General features: G+C 42.8%; 1 protein-coding gene across 1 annotated transcript in view; it reads right to left on the reverse strand.

Moving 5' to 3' along the window:
• LOC142246722 (uncharacterized) overlaps positions 1-17,613 on the reverse strand; it is a 294,524-nt gene that overhangs the window by 115,220 nt on the left and 161,691 nt on the right. The window contains exons 6-8 of the mRNA XM_075319777.1: positions 12,415-13,500; positions 3,418-3,623; positions 1,950-2,051 (exon numbers count right to left, since the gene is read on the reverse strand). Of these exons, the coding sequence (XP_075175892.1) occupies positions 1,950-2,051; positions 3,418-3,623; positions 12,415-13,500 (1,394 nt within the window). The remainder of the gene's footprint in view (positions 1-1,949; positions 2,052-3,417; positions 3,624-12,414; positions 13,501-17,613) is intronic.

Genomic DNA, 17,613 nt, shown 5'->3' on the forward strand with positions numbered 1-17,613 from the left:
GAAGTGGCGGGGTAGCTCGAAAAATTGCAATTTTTTGCCAAAAATCTCATTTTTTCAATAGTACAGGTTGGAATGTTGGTACTGTGCACACTTTGCATACATTATATTTTGAGTAGAGGTTGTTTTTATGCTGTTTTTCATTGCTATATAGGTTTTTGGTGGATCTCCATTAGGCTGCGCTCTGTTGATCCCACTGCTGCCACCAGTTGTGACGGGGTCCTTCTCTCATATCACACAATCAACAGACCGAGAGATGGCTGTACAATCCAAAGAGCATTTATTTCAAGCAAATCAAATGGTCCATAACATAATCCACCATACAGAAGGTAAAAATAGTAAAGAAACACAAATATAGTCCAGTAATGGGATAAATGTCTAGGTCTCTCTGAGGAGCCGCAGCTTTTCCCTCAGAGTTCGAATCCGGCTTCTTCTCTCTCATAAGTCTCACCCAGAATGACAAATCCCCCAGGTAAGCAAAGAATTTAGGTGGATCCCAGGCCCCCTTCCCCCAGACTGAGGGACAGGAACACTACAGGGGGTGATTACCTACAGAGAATACAATGTACACAGAAGCAATACAAATAATGGACAGTGAACTAAGCGTAAAATACGAACCTACACAACATGATACACAGTACACCAAATCCCACCATCACACGGTCTTCTAAGCCAATGTATCTAGTCCGGTCTTGTGCCACGCTGCTGAGCTATGTGTATCTAATCCTATCGTGTGATACCATCTGCTTTTTCACTGTATCTCAGCATGCGTAATATGGTCTTCTAAGCCAATGTATCAAATCAGGACATATGTTATACAATCTACTGAGCCGCTGTGTATAATGCAAGCACCAGTGATACTGTATGCTGAGTTGTGTATCTAATCCTGTCAAGTGTGATTTTGACTGCTGAACCTAATTATACATGTGATACTGTATCTAATCCCGATATAGTATCTAATATAAGCATGTGTGATACCATATACAGAGCTGTTATAAAATCCAATCGTGATGTCGTCTTCTAACTACGGTATCTAATCCAAGCACATGTGATACTGTTTGCTGAATTTATATGTTGGGAAGGGATTGAAACATAACATACAGTATATGATGTACTGACACATTTGCTGGCTCCGTCTTTGATGCAGTCTCAGTTAGCTGAGCCCACGTTTGCTGGCAAATGATGGTTTTGTTATTAAGCCATCCTCATGCCGCTAAGAGCCGCGAGTGGAGAGGCGCTCCGCCTGCAGTATTTAACCTTGTTCTAAGCGGAATGTACAGCGCGTGGCCAAGGAACACGTTTCTAACCAGCCATCGTCCCACCCAATACACAATCACGGTGCGACGATGGTTTATCATGACAACTGGGGATCTGCTAAAGATATCGTGCCCATCAAAATTGTACTGCTAAGAAAGCCAATCCATGGCTAGCGTACATCGGAGACCATGACTATTTGTCTATATACAGCAATCCTGTAGTACATGCAATCGGCTAATGGCGAGTAAATTACCCTAAAGGAACTACTAAATAAATAAAAATATGTAGATTTTTTTTTTTTTTTAAATCATAAAAAATAGTTTTAGTTGAATTACCCCTCTTTTCCCACATTAAAAATACAGAAAAATAAAATCCACATACGTAAAAGTCTGGTCTATCAAAATATTAAATTGATTATCCTCTAGCAAACAAATGCAATAAGCGATGAAAACATTGTATTTACCCCAAAACGGTAACAATAAAAACACATCAGCTCAGGACGCAAAACATAAGCGCCTGCACGGGTGTAATAACCAGAAAAATGAAAATGGTACAGATCTCAGAAAATATTGACATAAGCACCACAGCCCACCCCCACCCCCACAGTATGATGGCTGCCACCACAGGGGCCTAACACACAATGTAAATGTTCGGTAAATTTCGGTAAATGTTCGGTAAATTTGAGAGACATTTACATTTGCTACATCACATTCCAGAAACTCATCGATGGGCCTCTTGTTCAGTTCTCTTCCAATCTCGCCAAGATCTCTCATTACTCCATACTTCAATTGTTCATACTGGATAATATGTGAGCTGTTGAGGTCAAATCTATCGAGCACTTCCCGTCCTGTCATCCACCGTCTATCTTCCACATTCATAACATCTTTCATTCTCTTTATGCCCTTTTCTTTCCATCTAATAATTAACTTAGTCTCGTCCCAGAGGGAAGTTTGGGAATGCCCAAGGGATTTAGATAGTTAGACACTTTCCATGAAAGCCCCAGTTTCCTTCTTACCAATTTCCAGGTTAGCATGGTATCCTGGAATATAATGGAGTTTCTTATGTGCCCTTCAACCCTAGACATTGGGGAATGAAGAATGGACGTCAGATCCCATGGTGATGCATACTTTTTTTTACATACCATGTCTACTTGTTTCTCTCAGCCAATCAATCACGTGTCTCATGATACACACAAGGTTGTACCCCCGAACGTCTGGGAAACTAAGTCCTACCTCCTCCACTGACTTAATCAGCGTACGCAGTTTTATTCTGGGTTTCCTTCCCCTCCACACAAAATCCGCATAGGCTGAGTTGAGTGTATTAACATCATTTAGTTTTAGCAGCAATGGGATCATCTGAAAGGGGTACAGCAGCCTAGGAAAACTCATCATTTTAATCAGATGGCACATTGCCAATAATGGTAAAGCTAGACCTTTCCATCCCTTTAATTGAGCTATAATTTTCCTGATTAGCAAACCATAGTTCAATTTGTATATTGTTTCCACAGTTCTTCCTATATGTACTCCCAAGTATTTGATTGATGTTTGTGTAATAGGTATCCCACATAGACAACCATCACTTGAGTTTCTCCCTGTTGCCCTATGATACCCCTTTAAGAACAGGATCTCACATTTCTTTTTGTTTAACTTGAAGCCTGAAAATCATCCAAATTTTTCAATTAAGGCAAGAGTCTGTGGCAAATCCGCGCTAGGGTCCCCCATATACAGTATAATGTCATCAGCAAAAAGCGCTGTCTTTATTTCTGATCTCCCTATCTTAATCCCTTTAAAAACTATTATGTCCCTGTAGTATTCTTGATAGTGGTTCGATTGCCAGATTGAATAGCAAGGGAGATAACGGACAACCCTGTCTTGTCCCCTTCATCAAAGGGAACACGTCCGAGAGAAAGCCCGGGGTATGTATCCTAGCTCCAGAGTTGGTGTATAGACTTCTGATATAAAGTCTCTTTTTACCCACAATCCCTGTGGCCTCCATCACCTTGTCCAGCCGACTGCAATTTACGTTATCGAACGCCTTTTCGGCGTCGATTGCAACTAGTGCAGGTCTTGCCCCTCCCTCAGTGCGCCCCAATCTGACCACCTCTACCACAAGAATTGTCTTCCGGATGTTGGGAACAGCATTTCTCCCTTTAATAAACCCTACCTGTTGATCTGTAATTATCTTGGGTAAACTCATGGCCAGTTTATTGACCATGATTTTGGGCATTATTTTAAAATCTTGATTAATGAGCGATATAGGTCTGTAACTAGAAGGATCGTCGAGGTCTTTGGTCCCCTTAGGAAGTAATTTGATGTACGCTATGTTGGCATGTTTGGGGATTTCTGCTCCTCCCAGGATTGCATTGAAGACTGAGGTTAGATCCGGTGAGATCATATCCTTCAGTGCCTTATAAAATTCGCTGTTGAAGCCGTCGGGTCCCGATGCCTTATTAGTGCTAAGCTCCCCGATTGTTCTTACCACCTCCTCCACTGCAATGTCTGCGTTTAAGGCTCCCCGATCTTCCTCCGTTAAGCTGGGCATTTGGGCTTGTCTTTACCATTCTGTCACATCAGTCCTGTCATTGTGGAGGTGGCACTGAGCTATAGCTTGTTTGTTCAAACGTAATAAGAATATCTGTGTATATAACTAAATCAAAATGTAGATGTAGATGCAAAATTATCTGTCTGTCTGTGTAGCAATTGCACAGACCCATAGTATAATTCAAAGTTGTATAATCATGAAGGAGTTAACTAAAGATGATAAAACCAGAATGTGAAGCTATAAACTCTTATCAGTAATGTTCACACAAAAGGAATGTACGGGAGGGCAGGAGGGATGAGAGAAATTGGGGAGTGAACGCACTCCTTCGTTAGTTTCAAGGTTATTTATGCTTACTTACTGTATAATTGGATCTATCGTAATATACGAGTCAGTGGGTGATGCTGGCTGAAAAGAGAGCATGTCTGTGTTCTTTGTCTTATATACATGGATATATATATATTGGCACTGATATACGGCAATACGGCGCCGTCTCTGGATATCCCAAATGAGGACTCCATTAGCAGTCTTCAATGCAAATTCCTCCCTTGACATCATTATTACCTGGCCCATATGTGGTCACATCTCCCCCTTTGTTTTCAGTTTAGAGATCACCGTCATTTTTCCACTACCCCTTGACAGATTTGCCAACATCCTCCTCGCCCTGTTACCGAATCTAGGTAGGTCAGCTTCCTTGTGCGACCAAAATAATTGTTCCTTTTTCTTGGCCCATTCATCAAAACCCCTTTTTGCCTCCAACCATCTATCTTTTGCCATGGTGGACCTGTCTGCCAAATACTTTGTATATACTATCTGCACTGCCTCACTATGGGAGTTATAGTTCTCATTGGTCTTCCGTTTGATCATAACCACATACACCACCAGACGACCCCCTCAATACCGTTTTTGCCGTTTCCTAGTACAACATTGGGGTCTCTCTGTGTTCCTTGTTATCCTCTGTGAATTCTCCCCACCAGTCTTATGGAAATTATCTTGTCTAAGGAGGAACGATGGAAATCGCCATATAATATCTGTTCCTCTCTTGAATTTCTCTCTAATGCCCAACCTCACTGGACTATGATCAGAAATAATCATATTCTCTATCATTCAATTTTGTACTCCATTCACAAGGTCTAGAAATATCCAAATCTGGTCAATGTGCGATCAACTATCATGTGGGTGGGAGAAGTGTGTATACTCTCTATCGTGCGGATGAGTTAGTCTCCAAATGTCTTTCTGTCCTACGTCTTCCAGTGTTACATCCCTATTGTCTGGACTTCTGTCCATGCCACCTGCCCCCCCCCCCCTCCCCTCCTTCTGTCTTCAGCTGAGTCTGGGACTGTGTTGAAATCTCCTCCTACTATGATGTTGGACTCCCCATCTGTTAATATGGTGGCCTTTATGCCGTCATGGAATGTGGTCTGTTGTGAGTTTGAAAAAAACAAACACTGTATATACTGAGTGTGCCAGCTGGACTAGTGATTAAGTGCTTCCACCTTCCCTGATAGTCTTCTTCGTGTGCCACTACTTCCTGGCTGAGCTGTTTATTTATTAAAATCATGGTCCCCGCCTTCCTACCTTGTGCCGCTGCTCCAAAGACGATGCCCACCCAGTATTTCTTCATGCGAGAAAAAAATCCTCCCTATCCAAGTAGGTTTCCTGTAATAAAGCAATATCTGTTTTTAGTCTTTTCAAGTGTCTTAATATCATTGCTCGTTTGTTGAGTGATCTCAGACCTTTAACATTCCACGTTATTTGTACCATGGTTACCTATGTATTCTGTCCTTACCGTTTCACCCCCTTTGGACCCCAACATCGAGGGAGACGAGACGACCGACACTATAGCGGGCTTTACACGCTGCGATCTCGCTAGCGAGATCGCATGCGATCGTACCCGCCCCCGTCGGTTGTGCGAGACGGGGAAATTTCTGCCCGTCGCGCACAACCTCGCTTACCCCCGTCACACGCACTTACCTAACCTGCGACGTCGCTCTGGCCTGCGATCTGCCTCCTTTCTAAGGGGGCGAGTCGTGCGGCATCACAGCGACGTCACACGGCAGTGGTCCAATAGAAGCGGAGGGGCTGAGATGAGCGGGACGTAACATCCCACCCACCTTCTTCCTTCCGCATAGTCGGTGGAGGCAGGTAAGGAGATGTTCCTCGCTCCTGCGGTATCATACACAGCGATGTGTGCTGCCGCAGGAACGAGGAACAACATCGCTAATTAGAAGAAAATGATTTTTTGTTTTAGGACGACCTCTCCACGGCAAACGATTTTTGCCACTTTTGCGATCGATTTAGGACGCATATAAATGTCACACACTGCGATATAGTTAATGACGCCAGATGTGCGTCACAAACAACGTGACCCCGACGATAATTCATTAACGATATCGTAGCGTGTAACGCCCGCTTAAGTTTACAATCTGCACCACAAAATTGACATTCCCTTTTCCCACCTTGTAAATATAACAGAAAACAAAACACATAACTATGAAACAAGCTTTCCCTTTTGAGAAATTTTCGCAGCTTTTCGCCATGTTAGTGACTTCCCTTTTCCTGGCCAAAATATTATCCTCCCTAGTCACCCCCCATAACATACATATTCTATCCCCATATCAACATCAACATAGAAAGGCCTTGAACCTTATGCAGAAATTAGTACAATATGCTGAAACCTCATTAATAATTTCAAATCTGATTTAACTCTGGTTCTGGGGAGCCATCAGACCGTTCAGATCAGTTCTACTTCGTTTGGATCTGAAAGGCGTCCCTGAGCCTAGAAGTAAAGTTAAAAAAAAAAGGGAGGGGGCTTGGAATTTGGAGGACCCTCCCACCTCCTTCTTCGCAACGTCTCTCTCCTCTCCTCTTAACAAGTTGTCATCAACACCTTTCCTTGATCGAAAAACAAGTAAAATCCAGTTCAGATATCTTGAATCTTCTCAAAGAGCTGGTCCCTGTGTCCCATACGAGGGCTGTGCTGCTGTCCTAGACTTAAGGGTGCTTTACACGCTGCGAAATCGCTAGGGATCTCGTTAGCTTTGTGACACGCCAGATCGCAGATGCGATCTACCAAGATCGCACATGTGACCGGTGCTATAAAAACGACCTATGTGCGATCTAGGCAGATCGCATCTGCGATCTGGCGTGAACCTATCGCTAATGAGATCGCTAGCGATGTCGCAGCGTGTAAAGCACCCTTTAGTCTCCTTTCATCTCTTACCTCTGCTTGTGTTTGCCCCCTGGATTGTCCTGTGTCTCTTCCCATGCCCGTAGGAGAACCTCTTCTGCTATTCCCTTCTCCCTTAGGTCCTCTCTCTTATCCATCCGTCCGGTTCTTGTCGTGCTCTAACATGAAAAGGTTTTCTGCTTCCTTATAATCTTTGTAATATGCAAACCAACCATTGGGGTTTCTACCTTTCAATGTAGCAGGGTATAGCAGCTGGCATTTTACTTTTTTGTTGTACAGGAATAAGCATATTTTACTGAATTCCTTTTGGAGACTTCAGCCGAATAATCTCCAAAGATTAACAGTTTGTTGCCTTGATATTGCAGTGGGCGTTTTCAGTCTCTAAAGGCCTTCAGTATTTCCTCTTTGTGTTTGTAGTCGAGGTACTTGATTATCACCTGTCTCTTGGTGGGGTTTTCTTATGTGGGTTTTGACCCTCTCCCTTATTTGCCTCCTGTTGTCTCAGTGGTCCCACTCTGTGGGCTCTTTCCACTCATGATTCAGATATTCTCTGTTCTGTTTCTGACAGTCTAGTTACATGATCATTTAGCTGCTTTTTCACAGCAGCTAGTGATGTTTGTATAGCTGCCTCAATGGCTACCTTAATCTCTTTAGACAGATGAGATGCCACTTCTTCAGCTAGTTTTTTTTATAGTCCACATTAAACTCTTGTGTGTACTTGTTTTGTCCTGCAGGTGGTGCTGCTTTGGTGGATCTCCTTGTCTGCACTGATCCTTTGCCTCCCTCTCCCAGTAGCTTGCAGGTTTGGGAAAGCAGGGTACCAGGATGCTTTTTATTCCCTTTGTTAGGGGTTTTATAGCTTGCATTCAGCTTTTGGTGGATCTAGTCAGAGCTGTTCGCCATATAATGCTTGTCTGTGTTTTCATCCAGCACTCCTGTTCCCCCATGCACCCCTGCCATGCCGCCATCTTCCTCCTCTCTCTTCTCCCTCCATATCACCCTTATCTTCCCATTGCGATCCTCCCTCTTCGTTCCCCTGCATCCATCTCTCTCCAGCTCAGTCTTCCTCCGTCACCCCACTCACGTCTCCCTCATCTCTCCAGCTCTGTATTACCGCGTCTCGCGCCTGAAACTCTGGCTCCTCCTGTCAGACTCGCTAGCACCATGCTGGTTCCTTCCTCTCCTCGCGGCCCGTCAGTGTCGCCGCTTCTCCCGGATCCCTCTCTGCCGCCGGCACTCCTTAACAGGTACCGTTCCATAGCTGCCACCTTCCGGTTGCCCGCTGTGTTGTTCTCGGCTCGGCCACTTGATCAGGGAGGCTTGTATCAGTCAGTTTCTCTGGGGGGTTTTGGGAGCTTCCCCTCTATGCTTCCACCTCAGCCAGGACTGGATCCAGAACTCCGTGGGGTGCTATTTTAAAAGTAATATTCCTTCAAGGAACTGTCCAATACATAGGCCCCTGAAAGTCACTTGAATACAAGTATGCCCCTAAAAAATAAGTTGTGTAAATTGGTCTAAAATAATCAAAGCTAAAACTTGCTGCTAAATATTTTTCCCTTTTGGCAAAATAAAAGGATATCTGACGGATATCATAGTATCATAGTTTTAAGGTTGAAGGGAGACTCTAAGTCCATCTAGTTCAACCCGTAGCCTAACATGTTGATCCAGAGGAAGGCAAAAAACCCCAATGTGGCAAACAAGTTCCAATGGGGAAAAAAATTTCCTTCCTGACTCCACATCCGGCAATCAGACTAGTTCCCTGGATCAATACCCTGTCATAAAATCTAATATACATAACTGGTTATATTAAATTTTTCAAGAAAGGCATCCAGGCTCTGCTTAAATGTTAGTAGTGAATCACTCATTACAACATCATGCGGCAGAGAATTCCATAGTCTCACTGCTCGTACAGTAAAGAATCCTCGTCTGTGATTATGAATAAACCTTCTTTCCTCAAGACGTAGCGGATGCCCCCGTGTTCCAGTCGCAGGCCTAGGTGTAAATAGATCTTTGGAAAGGTCTCTGTACTGTCCCCTCATATATTTATACATTGTGATTAGATCTCCCCTAAGCCTTCGTTTTTCCAGACTAAATAACCCCAAGTTTAATAACCTGTCTTCGTATTGCAGCCCCCCCATTCCTCTAATAATCTTGGTCGCTCTTCTTTGCACCCTCTCCAGTTCAGCTATGTCCTTCTTATATATCGGTGACCAGAATTGTACACAGTATTCTACGTGCGGTCGCACTAGTGACTTGTACAGAGGTAGAACTATATTTTTTTCATGAACACTTATACCTCTTTTAATACATCCCATTATTTTATTAGCCCTGGCAGCAGCTGCCTGACACTGTCCACTAAAGTGAAGTTTACCATCCACCCATACACCCAAGTCTTTTTCTGTGTCTGTTTTACCCAGTGTTCTACAATTAAGTACATAATCATAAATGTTATTTCCTCTACCCAAGTGCATGACCTTACATTTATCTACATTAAACTTCAATTGCCACTTCTCAGCCCAATCCTCCAATTTACATAAATCTCCCTGTAATATAAAATTATCCTCCTCTGTATTGATTACCCTGCAGAGTTTAGTATCATCTGCAAATATTGAAATTCTACTCCGCATGCCCCCAACAAGGTCATTTATAAATATGTTGAAAAGAAGCAGGCCCAATACTGACCCCTGTGGTACCCCACTATGAACTGAGACCCAGTCCGAGTACGTACCATTAATAACCACCCTTTGTTTCCTATCACTGAGCCAGTTTTTAACCCAGTTACACATATTTTCCCCTATCCCCATTATTCTCATTTTATGTACCAACCTTTTGTGTGGCACCGTATCAAAAGCTTTTGAAAAGTCCATATACACAACATCCACTGCATTTCCCTGGTCCAGGCTTGAACTTACCTCTTCATAGAAGCTGATAAAATTAGTTTGACAGGATCGATCCCTCATAAACCCATGTTGATACTCTGTCATAAGGTTATTTTTCTTGAGATACTCCAGTATAGCATCTCTCAAGAAACCCTCAAGGATTTTACCAACCGTAGAGGTTAAACTTACCGGCCTATAATTTCCCGGCTCAGTTTTTGTCCCCTTTTTGAATATTGGCACCACATTTGCTATGCGCCAGTCCTGCGGTACCGACCCTGTTATTAAGGAATCTGAGAAGATTAAAAATAATGGTCTATCTATCACAGAACTCAATTCCTGTAGTACTCTGGGGTGTATGCCATCCGGGCCCGGAGATTTGTCAACCTTAGTGATTTCGAGGCGGCGGCGTACTTCCTGCTGGGTTAAGCAGGTAATATTCAAGGGTGAATTTATGGCATCACTGGTCATGTCATCTGCCATGGCATTTTCTTGTATAAAAACCGTAGAAAAAAAGTCATTCAGCAGGTTGGCTTTACCCTCATCCCCTTCCACCATTTCACCAAGACTATTTTTAAGGGGGCCAACACTATCGCTTTTCAGTTTTTTACTGTTTATGTAGTTAAAGAATATTTTAGGATTATTTTTACTTTCTCTCGCAATGAGTCTCTCTGTCTCAAACTTAGCTAACTTAATTTGCTTTTTACATATTTTATTTAATTTTCTATAATTATATAATGCCTCATCACTACCTACCCTCTTTAATTCTTTTAAGGCTTTCTGTTTTTCTTTTATTGCTTCCCTTACAGCTCTATTTAGCCATAGGGGTTTCCTCCTATTTCTAGCATGTTTGTTCCCATAGGGTATATTTTCTGCACAAGCCCTATTCAGGATGCTCATAAAAGTCTCCCATTTGCTTTGTGTACTTTTATTACTTAGTACATCATCCCAGTTTATTGCACTAAGATCATCTCTCAACCGTTTAAAATTTGCTTTCCTGAAGTTTAGTGTCCTTGTAGCCCCTCTACTATACATCTTACTAAAGAATACATGAAAACTTATTATTTTGTGATCACTATTCCCCAAGTAACCCCCAACTTGTATATTTGATATGCGGTCTGGCCTATTGGTTAGTACAAGGTCTAGTAGTGCTCCCCCTCTTGTGGGGTCCTGTACCATTTGTGAAAGGTAATTATCTTTCATTGTTATCAAAAATCTATTTCCTTTGCTGGAACTGCAAGTTTCTGTTCCCCAATTTATATCAGGATAGTTAAAGTCCCCCATAATAATTACCTCTCCGAGACTCGCTGCTTTATCAATTTGCTTTATGAGGAGATTCTCTACCTCTTCCATAATATTCGGCGTCTTATAACACACCCCTATCAGTATTTTATTATTCATTCTCCCCCCCCTTATCTCCACCCATAGGGACTCTACATTCTCAGTACCCTCACATATGTTGTCACGCAGGATGGGTTTTAAGGATGATTTTACATATAGACACACACCTCCCCCTCGCTTATTTGTACGGTCATTCCTGAATAGGCTATAACCCTGTAAATTAACAGCCCAGTCATAGCTCTCATCCAGCCATGTCTCTGATATCCCCACTATATCATAATTTTCTTCCAACAATATTAATTCTAATTTCTCCACCTTATTTGTGAGGCTTCGGGCATTAGTGTACATGCACGTTACGTATGACTCTGTACCTATATTCCTGCTTACTGTATTGACTGTCCTAACCCTTCCCCCCGTACCACCCCCAATTTCATTACTTGTGCCCTGGTCACTATCTGCACTACATTCCCCTTCTATAAAGTGAATACCCTCGCCCCCCATTCCTAGTTTAAACACTCCTCCAACCTTCTAGCCATTTTCTGCCCCAGCAGAGCTGCACCCTCCCCATTAAGATGCAGCCCATCCCTAGCATAGAATCTGTAGCCAACTGAAAAGTCGGCCCAATTCTCCAGGAACCCAAAACCCTCTTTCCTACACCAATTCTTGAGCCACCTGTTAACCTCCCTGATCTCTCTTTGCCTCTCTGGTGTGGCTCGTGGGATATGGGTGCTTTCACACTGCGTTCCTCTCCCCATTCATTGGTCCTATTGGAGCTTCCGTCCGAACCACCCACAAAACAGGATTCTGATGTATGCACTGACGGAATCCCAGTGTGCACTGTCACGCACCATTTTCGGGCGTATACGCCTATTGGAGGCGCACACCCAGCTGTAGTAAACTGCGTCTGGGTGTCAACCTCAAGTAAGCATATACCCCCGGAAATGGTGCACAACAGACTTAATCTGCATCATTATAGTCAATGGCCCCATCAGCGCATATGTCCAAATCCCATTTTTTTTTGAGGGGAGGGGTTCGGATGAAGGCCTCGACAGGATCACTGAACGAGGAGAGGAACTCAGTGTAAAAGCACCCTTAGGCTGACATAGTAGACAGAAGGTAAATGTTACGTATCAACTTCTTATTATGCAGTATAGTAATTTGTTTTATTGGTATAAACATATAACCAAAAAATTAGGTTGTCACCAATAGGTTAACATGGCTTCTTTCCAGTGTGAGTTCTTTGATGTCTAACAAGTTGTAATTTCCTAAGAAAACAATTTCCACATTCTGAACATGAAAATGGCTTCTCCCCTGTGTGAATTCTCTCGTGTTTACGAAGAGCTGGTCTATCTGTAAAACATTTCCCACATTCTGAGCAAGAAAATGGCTTCTCGCCTGTGTGAATCCTCTCATGGGTACGAAGATAAGATCTAGCTGTAAAATATTTCCCACACTCTGAGCAAGAAAATGGCTTCTCCCCTGTGTGAATTCTCTCATGTGTAAGAAGAGACAATTTGAGACTAAAACATTTCCCACATTCTGAACATGAAAATGGCTTCTCCCCTGTGTGAATTCTCTCATGTGTAAAAAGATGAGATTTGCGACTAAAACATTTCCCACATTCTGAGCAAGAAAATGGCTTCTCCCCTGTGTGAATTTTCTCATGTGTGAGAAGACGAGATTTATGATGAAAACATTTCCCACATTCTGAACATGAAAATGGCTTCTCCCCTGTGTGGATTCTCTCATGTGTAAGAAGATCAGATTTGTGACTAAAACATTTCCCACATTCTGAGCAAGAAAATGGCTTCTCCCCTGTGTGAATTCTCTCATGTCTAATAAGACTAAATTTCTTCATAAAACATTTCCCACATTCTGAGCATGAAAATGGATTCTCCCCTGTGTGAATTCTCTCATGTGTAACAATTTGAGATTTGAAATTAAAACATTTCCCACATTCCGAGCATGAAAATGGCTTCACTCCTGTGTGAATTCTCCAATGAATAGCAAATTTCGTTTTATCTGTAAAACATTTCTCACATTCTGAGCATGAAATGGTCTTCAGCCTTGTGTGCGCTCTTTGATCTTTCACACTTCTGACACTATTGTTTTGCTTAACAGTCTTTGATGGAATAGGAGATAGTTCTTTAACAGGATCAGATGATAGTTCTTTCCGATGATTGGCTGAGAGTATATTTGAGATGTTTCCATGCTCTTCATATGTATCTTGTGTGATGCTACAATCATCTGCTTTAAAATATGAAGGTATCAGATGTCCTTCGGAGATACTGGTACAGTCACCTGCCAAGAAGAAAACGGATTTGATTTTTAAACAAAATAAACTAAATTATAGTAATCTAAATATGAAAATTACAAATTTAAAGTAAAAAAGTCATAGAAATTGTATTGCATTCTATTAATAACTGTCTAAATTGTCATTAAGAAAATGTGATGATTGCCTAGGAAATCAATTGTAAGGCCCCTTTCACATTGCGTTTTACCTTCCGCTCACAGGTCCCGTCGGTGCATCCGTCCGAACCGCCCCTCCCCCACTCTGCAAAGCATGTTCCGGACGCATGCGCCCGACGGGGCCATTCTCTGTTATGGAGCGCACTGCGTTAGCGTGTGCTCTGTTTTGTGCCATTTTTTGCATATATACGTTTCAGCAGACGGACACCCGAACGTACTCCACTCCATTCATAACAGGGAATGGCCCTGTCGGGCGCATGTGTCCGGAACACGTTTTGCAGAGTGAGGGAGGGGCGGTTCGGACGGATGCTCCGACGGGACCTGTGAGCGGAAGGTAAAACGCAATGTGAAAGGGGCCTAATAATGTGGATTACTGATCACTGCTCAGTGCAAACATCACATGTCAAACAATAAAACATTTGTCATTGATCGAATATTTTATACCGGCGTAAAATTGTTGTTGGCAACGTATCCCTTTGTGTAAATAGAGAATGTTCTACAACATGTAATGCATAAGAGAACAGAAAAACCATCAGTATACATCAAAATGAAAGTTAATGAGCCTCAAACTTGTTATATCATCAGTTATATTCCCCCTGCAGCCGGTCTCTTTCAGCCTTCAGGGATAGTAGAGGGTTGTATCAGACGTCTCTCTCTGAGCAGTGACTGTTACAGCTCCTTGCACCGCCTCGGTGACTACCTCAAATTGCACAGTGCAGGGTGGAGGAGCCATATGTCTGTGTATAAGGGTATGTGCGCACTAGGCGTTTTTTTCACGCTGCGTTTTTATGTGCGTTTTTGTCTCAAAAACGCACCCGCGGCTAAAAAACGCGACAAAAACGCATGCGTTTTTACAGCGATTTGGTGCGTTTATTGCTGCGTTTTTGCTCACTGCGTTTTTAATCAGTGCACAATGCCATTAAAGATTGTTGATGGAAAAAAAAAAAGCTCTGATGTCATTTCCTTCTTCAAAATGTTCATTGTATGCAGGAGAGCAGACAGCTGCAGAACTAGTGTATGCAGGAGAGCAGACAGCAGCTGCAGAACTACAAGGCTCAGCATCCTCTATCCAGGACTGTATGCAGGAGTTTTTTGCCCAAAAAGAAAAAAAAAAATGACATGGGCTTCGCTATATTTTTGTATGCTAGCCAGGTACAGCAGGCAGGTACAGGCTGCCCCCAATCCACACCTGCCTATTTGTACCCGGCTGGGAATCAAAAATATAGGGAAGCCCTTTTTTTTTATTTTATGAATTTCAAGAAATAATTAAAAAAAAAAAAATGACACAGGCTTCGCCCAATTTTTGAGTCCAGCCAGGTACAACTAGGCAGCTGGGGATTGGAATCCATGCTTTCTGGGCACCCCTACTGCGAATTGCAGTCCGCAGCCACCCCAGAAAATGGCGCTTTCATAGAAGCGCCATCTTCTGGCGCTGTATCCAACTCTTCCAGCTGCCCTGATGCCGGGTGGCTCACTGGGTAATAATGGAGTTAGGGCTAGCTGTATATTATCAGCTGGCCCTAAGCCCGAAATTCATGGTGTCACGCCAATATTAGACATGGCCACCATGAATTTCTAGTAAAGATAAAAAAAAAAAACAACACAGAAAAATATTTTTATTAGAAATAAAACAACACAATTAGTGACTCCATCTTTATTGAAATAAAGAACCCCCCCTCCGCAGTAATCCTGGGTCAGGGTCCCGCGCCGTCCAATCCAGATCCAATATCATCTGATCGGTTTGCTGGAAGGCAAAGCGATCAGATGATGTGTCAGGTTCTAGGGGCTGAAGCACATCACACATCAGCTGATTGTATAATCGGCTTTTATACAATCAGCTGATGCATCGGTGCAAAAAAAATAAATAAATAAATAAATTACTCACGTCTGTGCTGATTACCGGCAGCTCCTGGAGCGATCGGATGAGAGTCTGATCTTGTCCCATCGCTGCAGCAGCTGCCGGTAATCAGCTGATGAAGTCCCCTGGCGGCAGGATCAGCTGATAGCCGGCCGGGCGCGAAAAAGCCGGCGACACCGCGAGAATTACGATCAGCTGATGCGTCAGGTGACTGCATCAGGTGATCCACCGCCAGGTCCTGCAAGCTTCGTTCGTGCCCCGGGGAGACTGCACTCAGCCAGAGTGGCGGGACTGGGACAGGAGCGGGCATAGCACCGGGACCCTGCAGACAGGTGAGTATATATGACATTTTTTTTTTTTTCTACTGTTCACTTTTGTTTTCGCCGCTGCCTCCACCTCCCGCCCAGACATGGTGCCGCACGGAGCTGACATGGCACCGGGCGGGTTGTGGAAGCAGCGGTGACGGTACCGGGGGGGATTCATGCTTCTGTGTTTACCAACAGAAGGAATCCTCTTCCTGTACACGTCACTATACTGCCCACCCCTTGCGTTTATAGCTGCGTTTTTAGTCATAGAAACGCAGCTATATGCGTTTTTCATTGCGTTGTTGAACATCTCATTGAACTCAATGGGTGAAAAACGCAGTGGAAAACGCAGAAATAATTGACATGCTGCATTTTTGTGGTCACCACAAAAACGCAGCTACAAAAAAAACGCTGTGTGCGGACAGCACTTCTGAGAACCCATAGACATTGCTGGGGAAGCAATGTCACTGCGTTTTCAGCACAAAAACGCGGTAAAAAACGCCGCTAAAATTGCAGCAAAAACGCCTAGTGCGCACAAGGCCTTAAGAAGCAATGGCATTGCAGCACACATAAGGCTGGATAAACCCAGGGAATTTTCCTCTTTCTCTTATAATCTACTCCTGGCTGTGACTGTCACGAGTGTGTCACAGCCTGATGTGATCTCAGGGGGAATCTGGGATCAGAAGGTCACTGTGTGGTGTTGATCGCAGATCCCTTTCTGTGTCTGCTCGTCGTTTACCCTGAGTTGGAGCATATTAAAATTTCTTCTAGCAGTAAAAGGGTTAAGGTTCATGTATATGCTGCAGTGATCTAACAGGTAGTTTTTAAAGGGATAGTTAATCAACATATTTGTCCTTTACAATTAGGTTTATATTATCGTGTGTGCATAAACTAAATCAATAAATGCCCGATTGGAATCCCATCCAAGGGACAATGTGAATGCGATTCCACTATAGATGTTTAATCAAATGCGATTTTAATGTAAAAAATATATAAAACATCCAAAAAGGGGGAAAACAGGGAGCCACCAGGAGGGACATAAACCAAAGGGCTGAAGCTGATAATTTTATAATTATAATAAATAATCCGCCAATTGTTATAATACGCTGTAATTATACAATATTTGTATTATATAAGCTATTACATATACTATTAATAAGGTCAATTATCAGTATCCATTTATAGACAGAATTTAATATGTATATAACAATTGAAGATTGCGCTCGTGAAACTACAAAAAAAATGAAACCTTATAGCCGCATCCCCTAAAAGCTGGGTCTGTGTATCGTGGATAACCAAGTGTATACACCACCCACAGGGCCAATTAAGGTGCAGCGTACAAAGGAAATAGAATGCGCATAGGTATATGCGACCCGTCAAACAATATAACCGCATGTGAGGGAGATAGCACTGAGCTGCGGCTATATGTCCGATATTGTTAGCATATAAGTGAAAGGTCAGCTGGCTGTGCTCATATAAAGGCTCCATAGTAACCCAAAATTTGACACATTGACCACATCACATGCAGGTATACCACAGACATGGCATCACATATAACACAAGCAAAAGATCATATTAGCGATATTAACGATCCTGTGAAAAACGGTCTATTAATAGAATCAATAGCATTGAAAAACAGCATTTACCTTATTACATTCAGTATATAATGCGCATAGGTATATGCGACCCATCAAACAATATAACTGCATGTGAGGGAAATAGCACTGAGCCGCGGCTATATGTACATTTTAATTAGCATATACCGTATTTTTCGGACCATAA

Source organism: Anomaloglossus baeobatrachus, chromosome 7, assembly GCF_048569485.1.
Source record: "Anomaloglossus baeobatrachus isolate aAnoBae1 chromosome 7, aAnoBae1.hap1, whole genome shotgun sequence".
Taxonomy (NCBI): Eukaryota; Metazoa; Chordata; class Amphibia; order Anura; family Aromobatidae; genus Anomaloglossus; species Anomaloglossus baeobatrachus.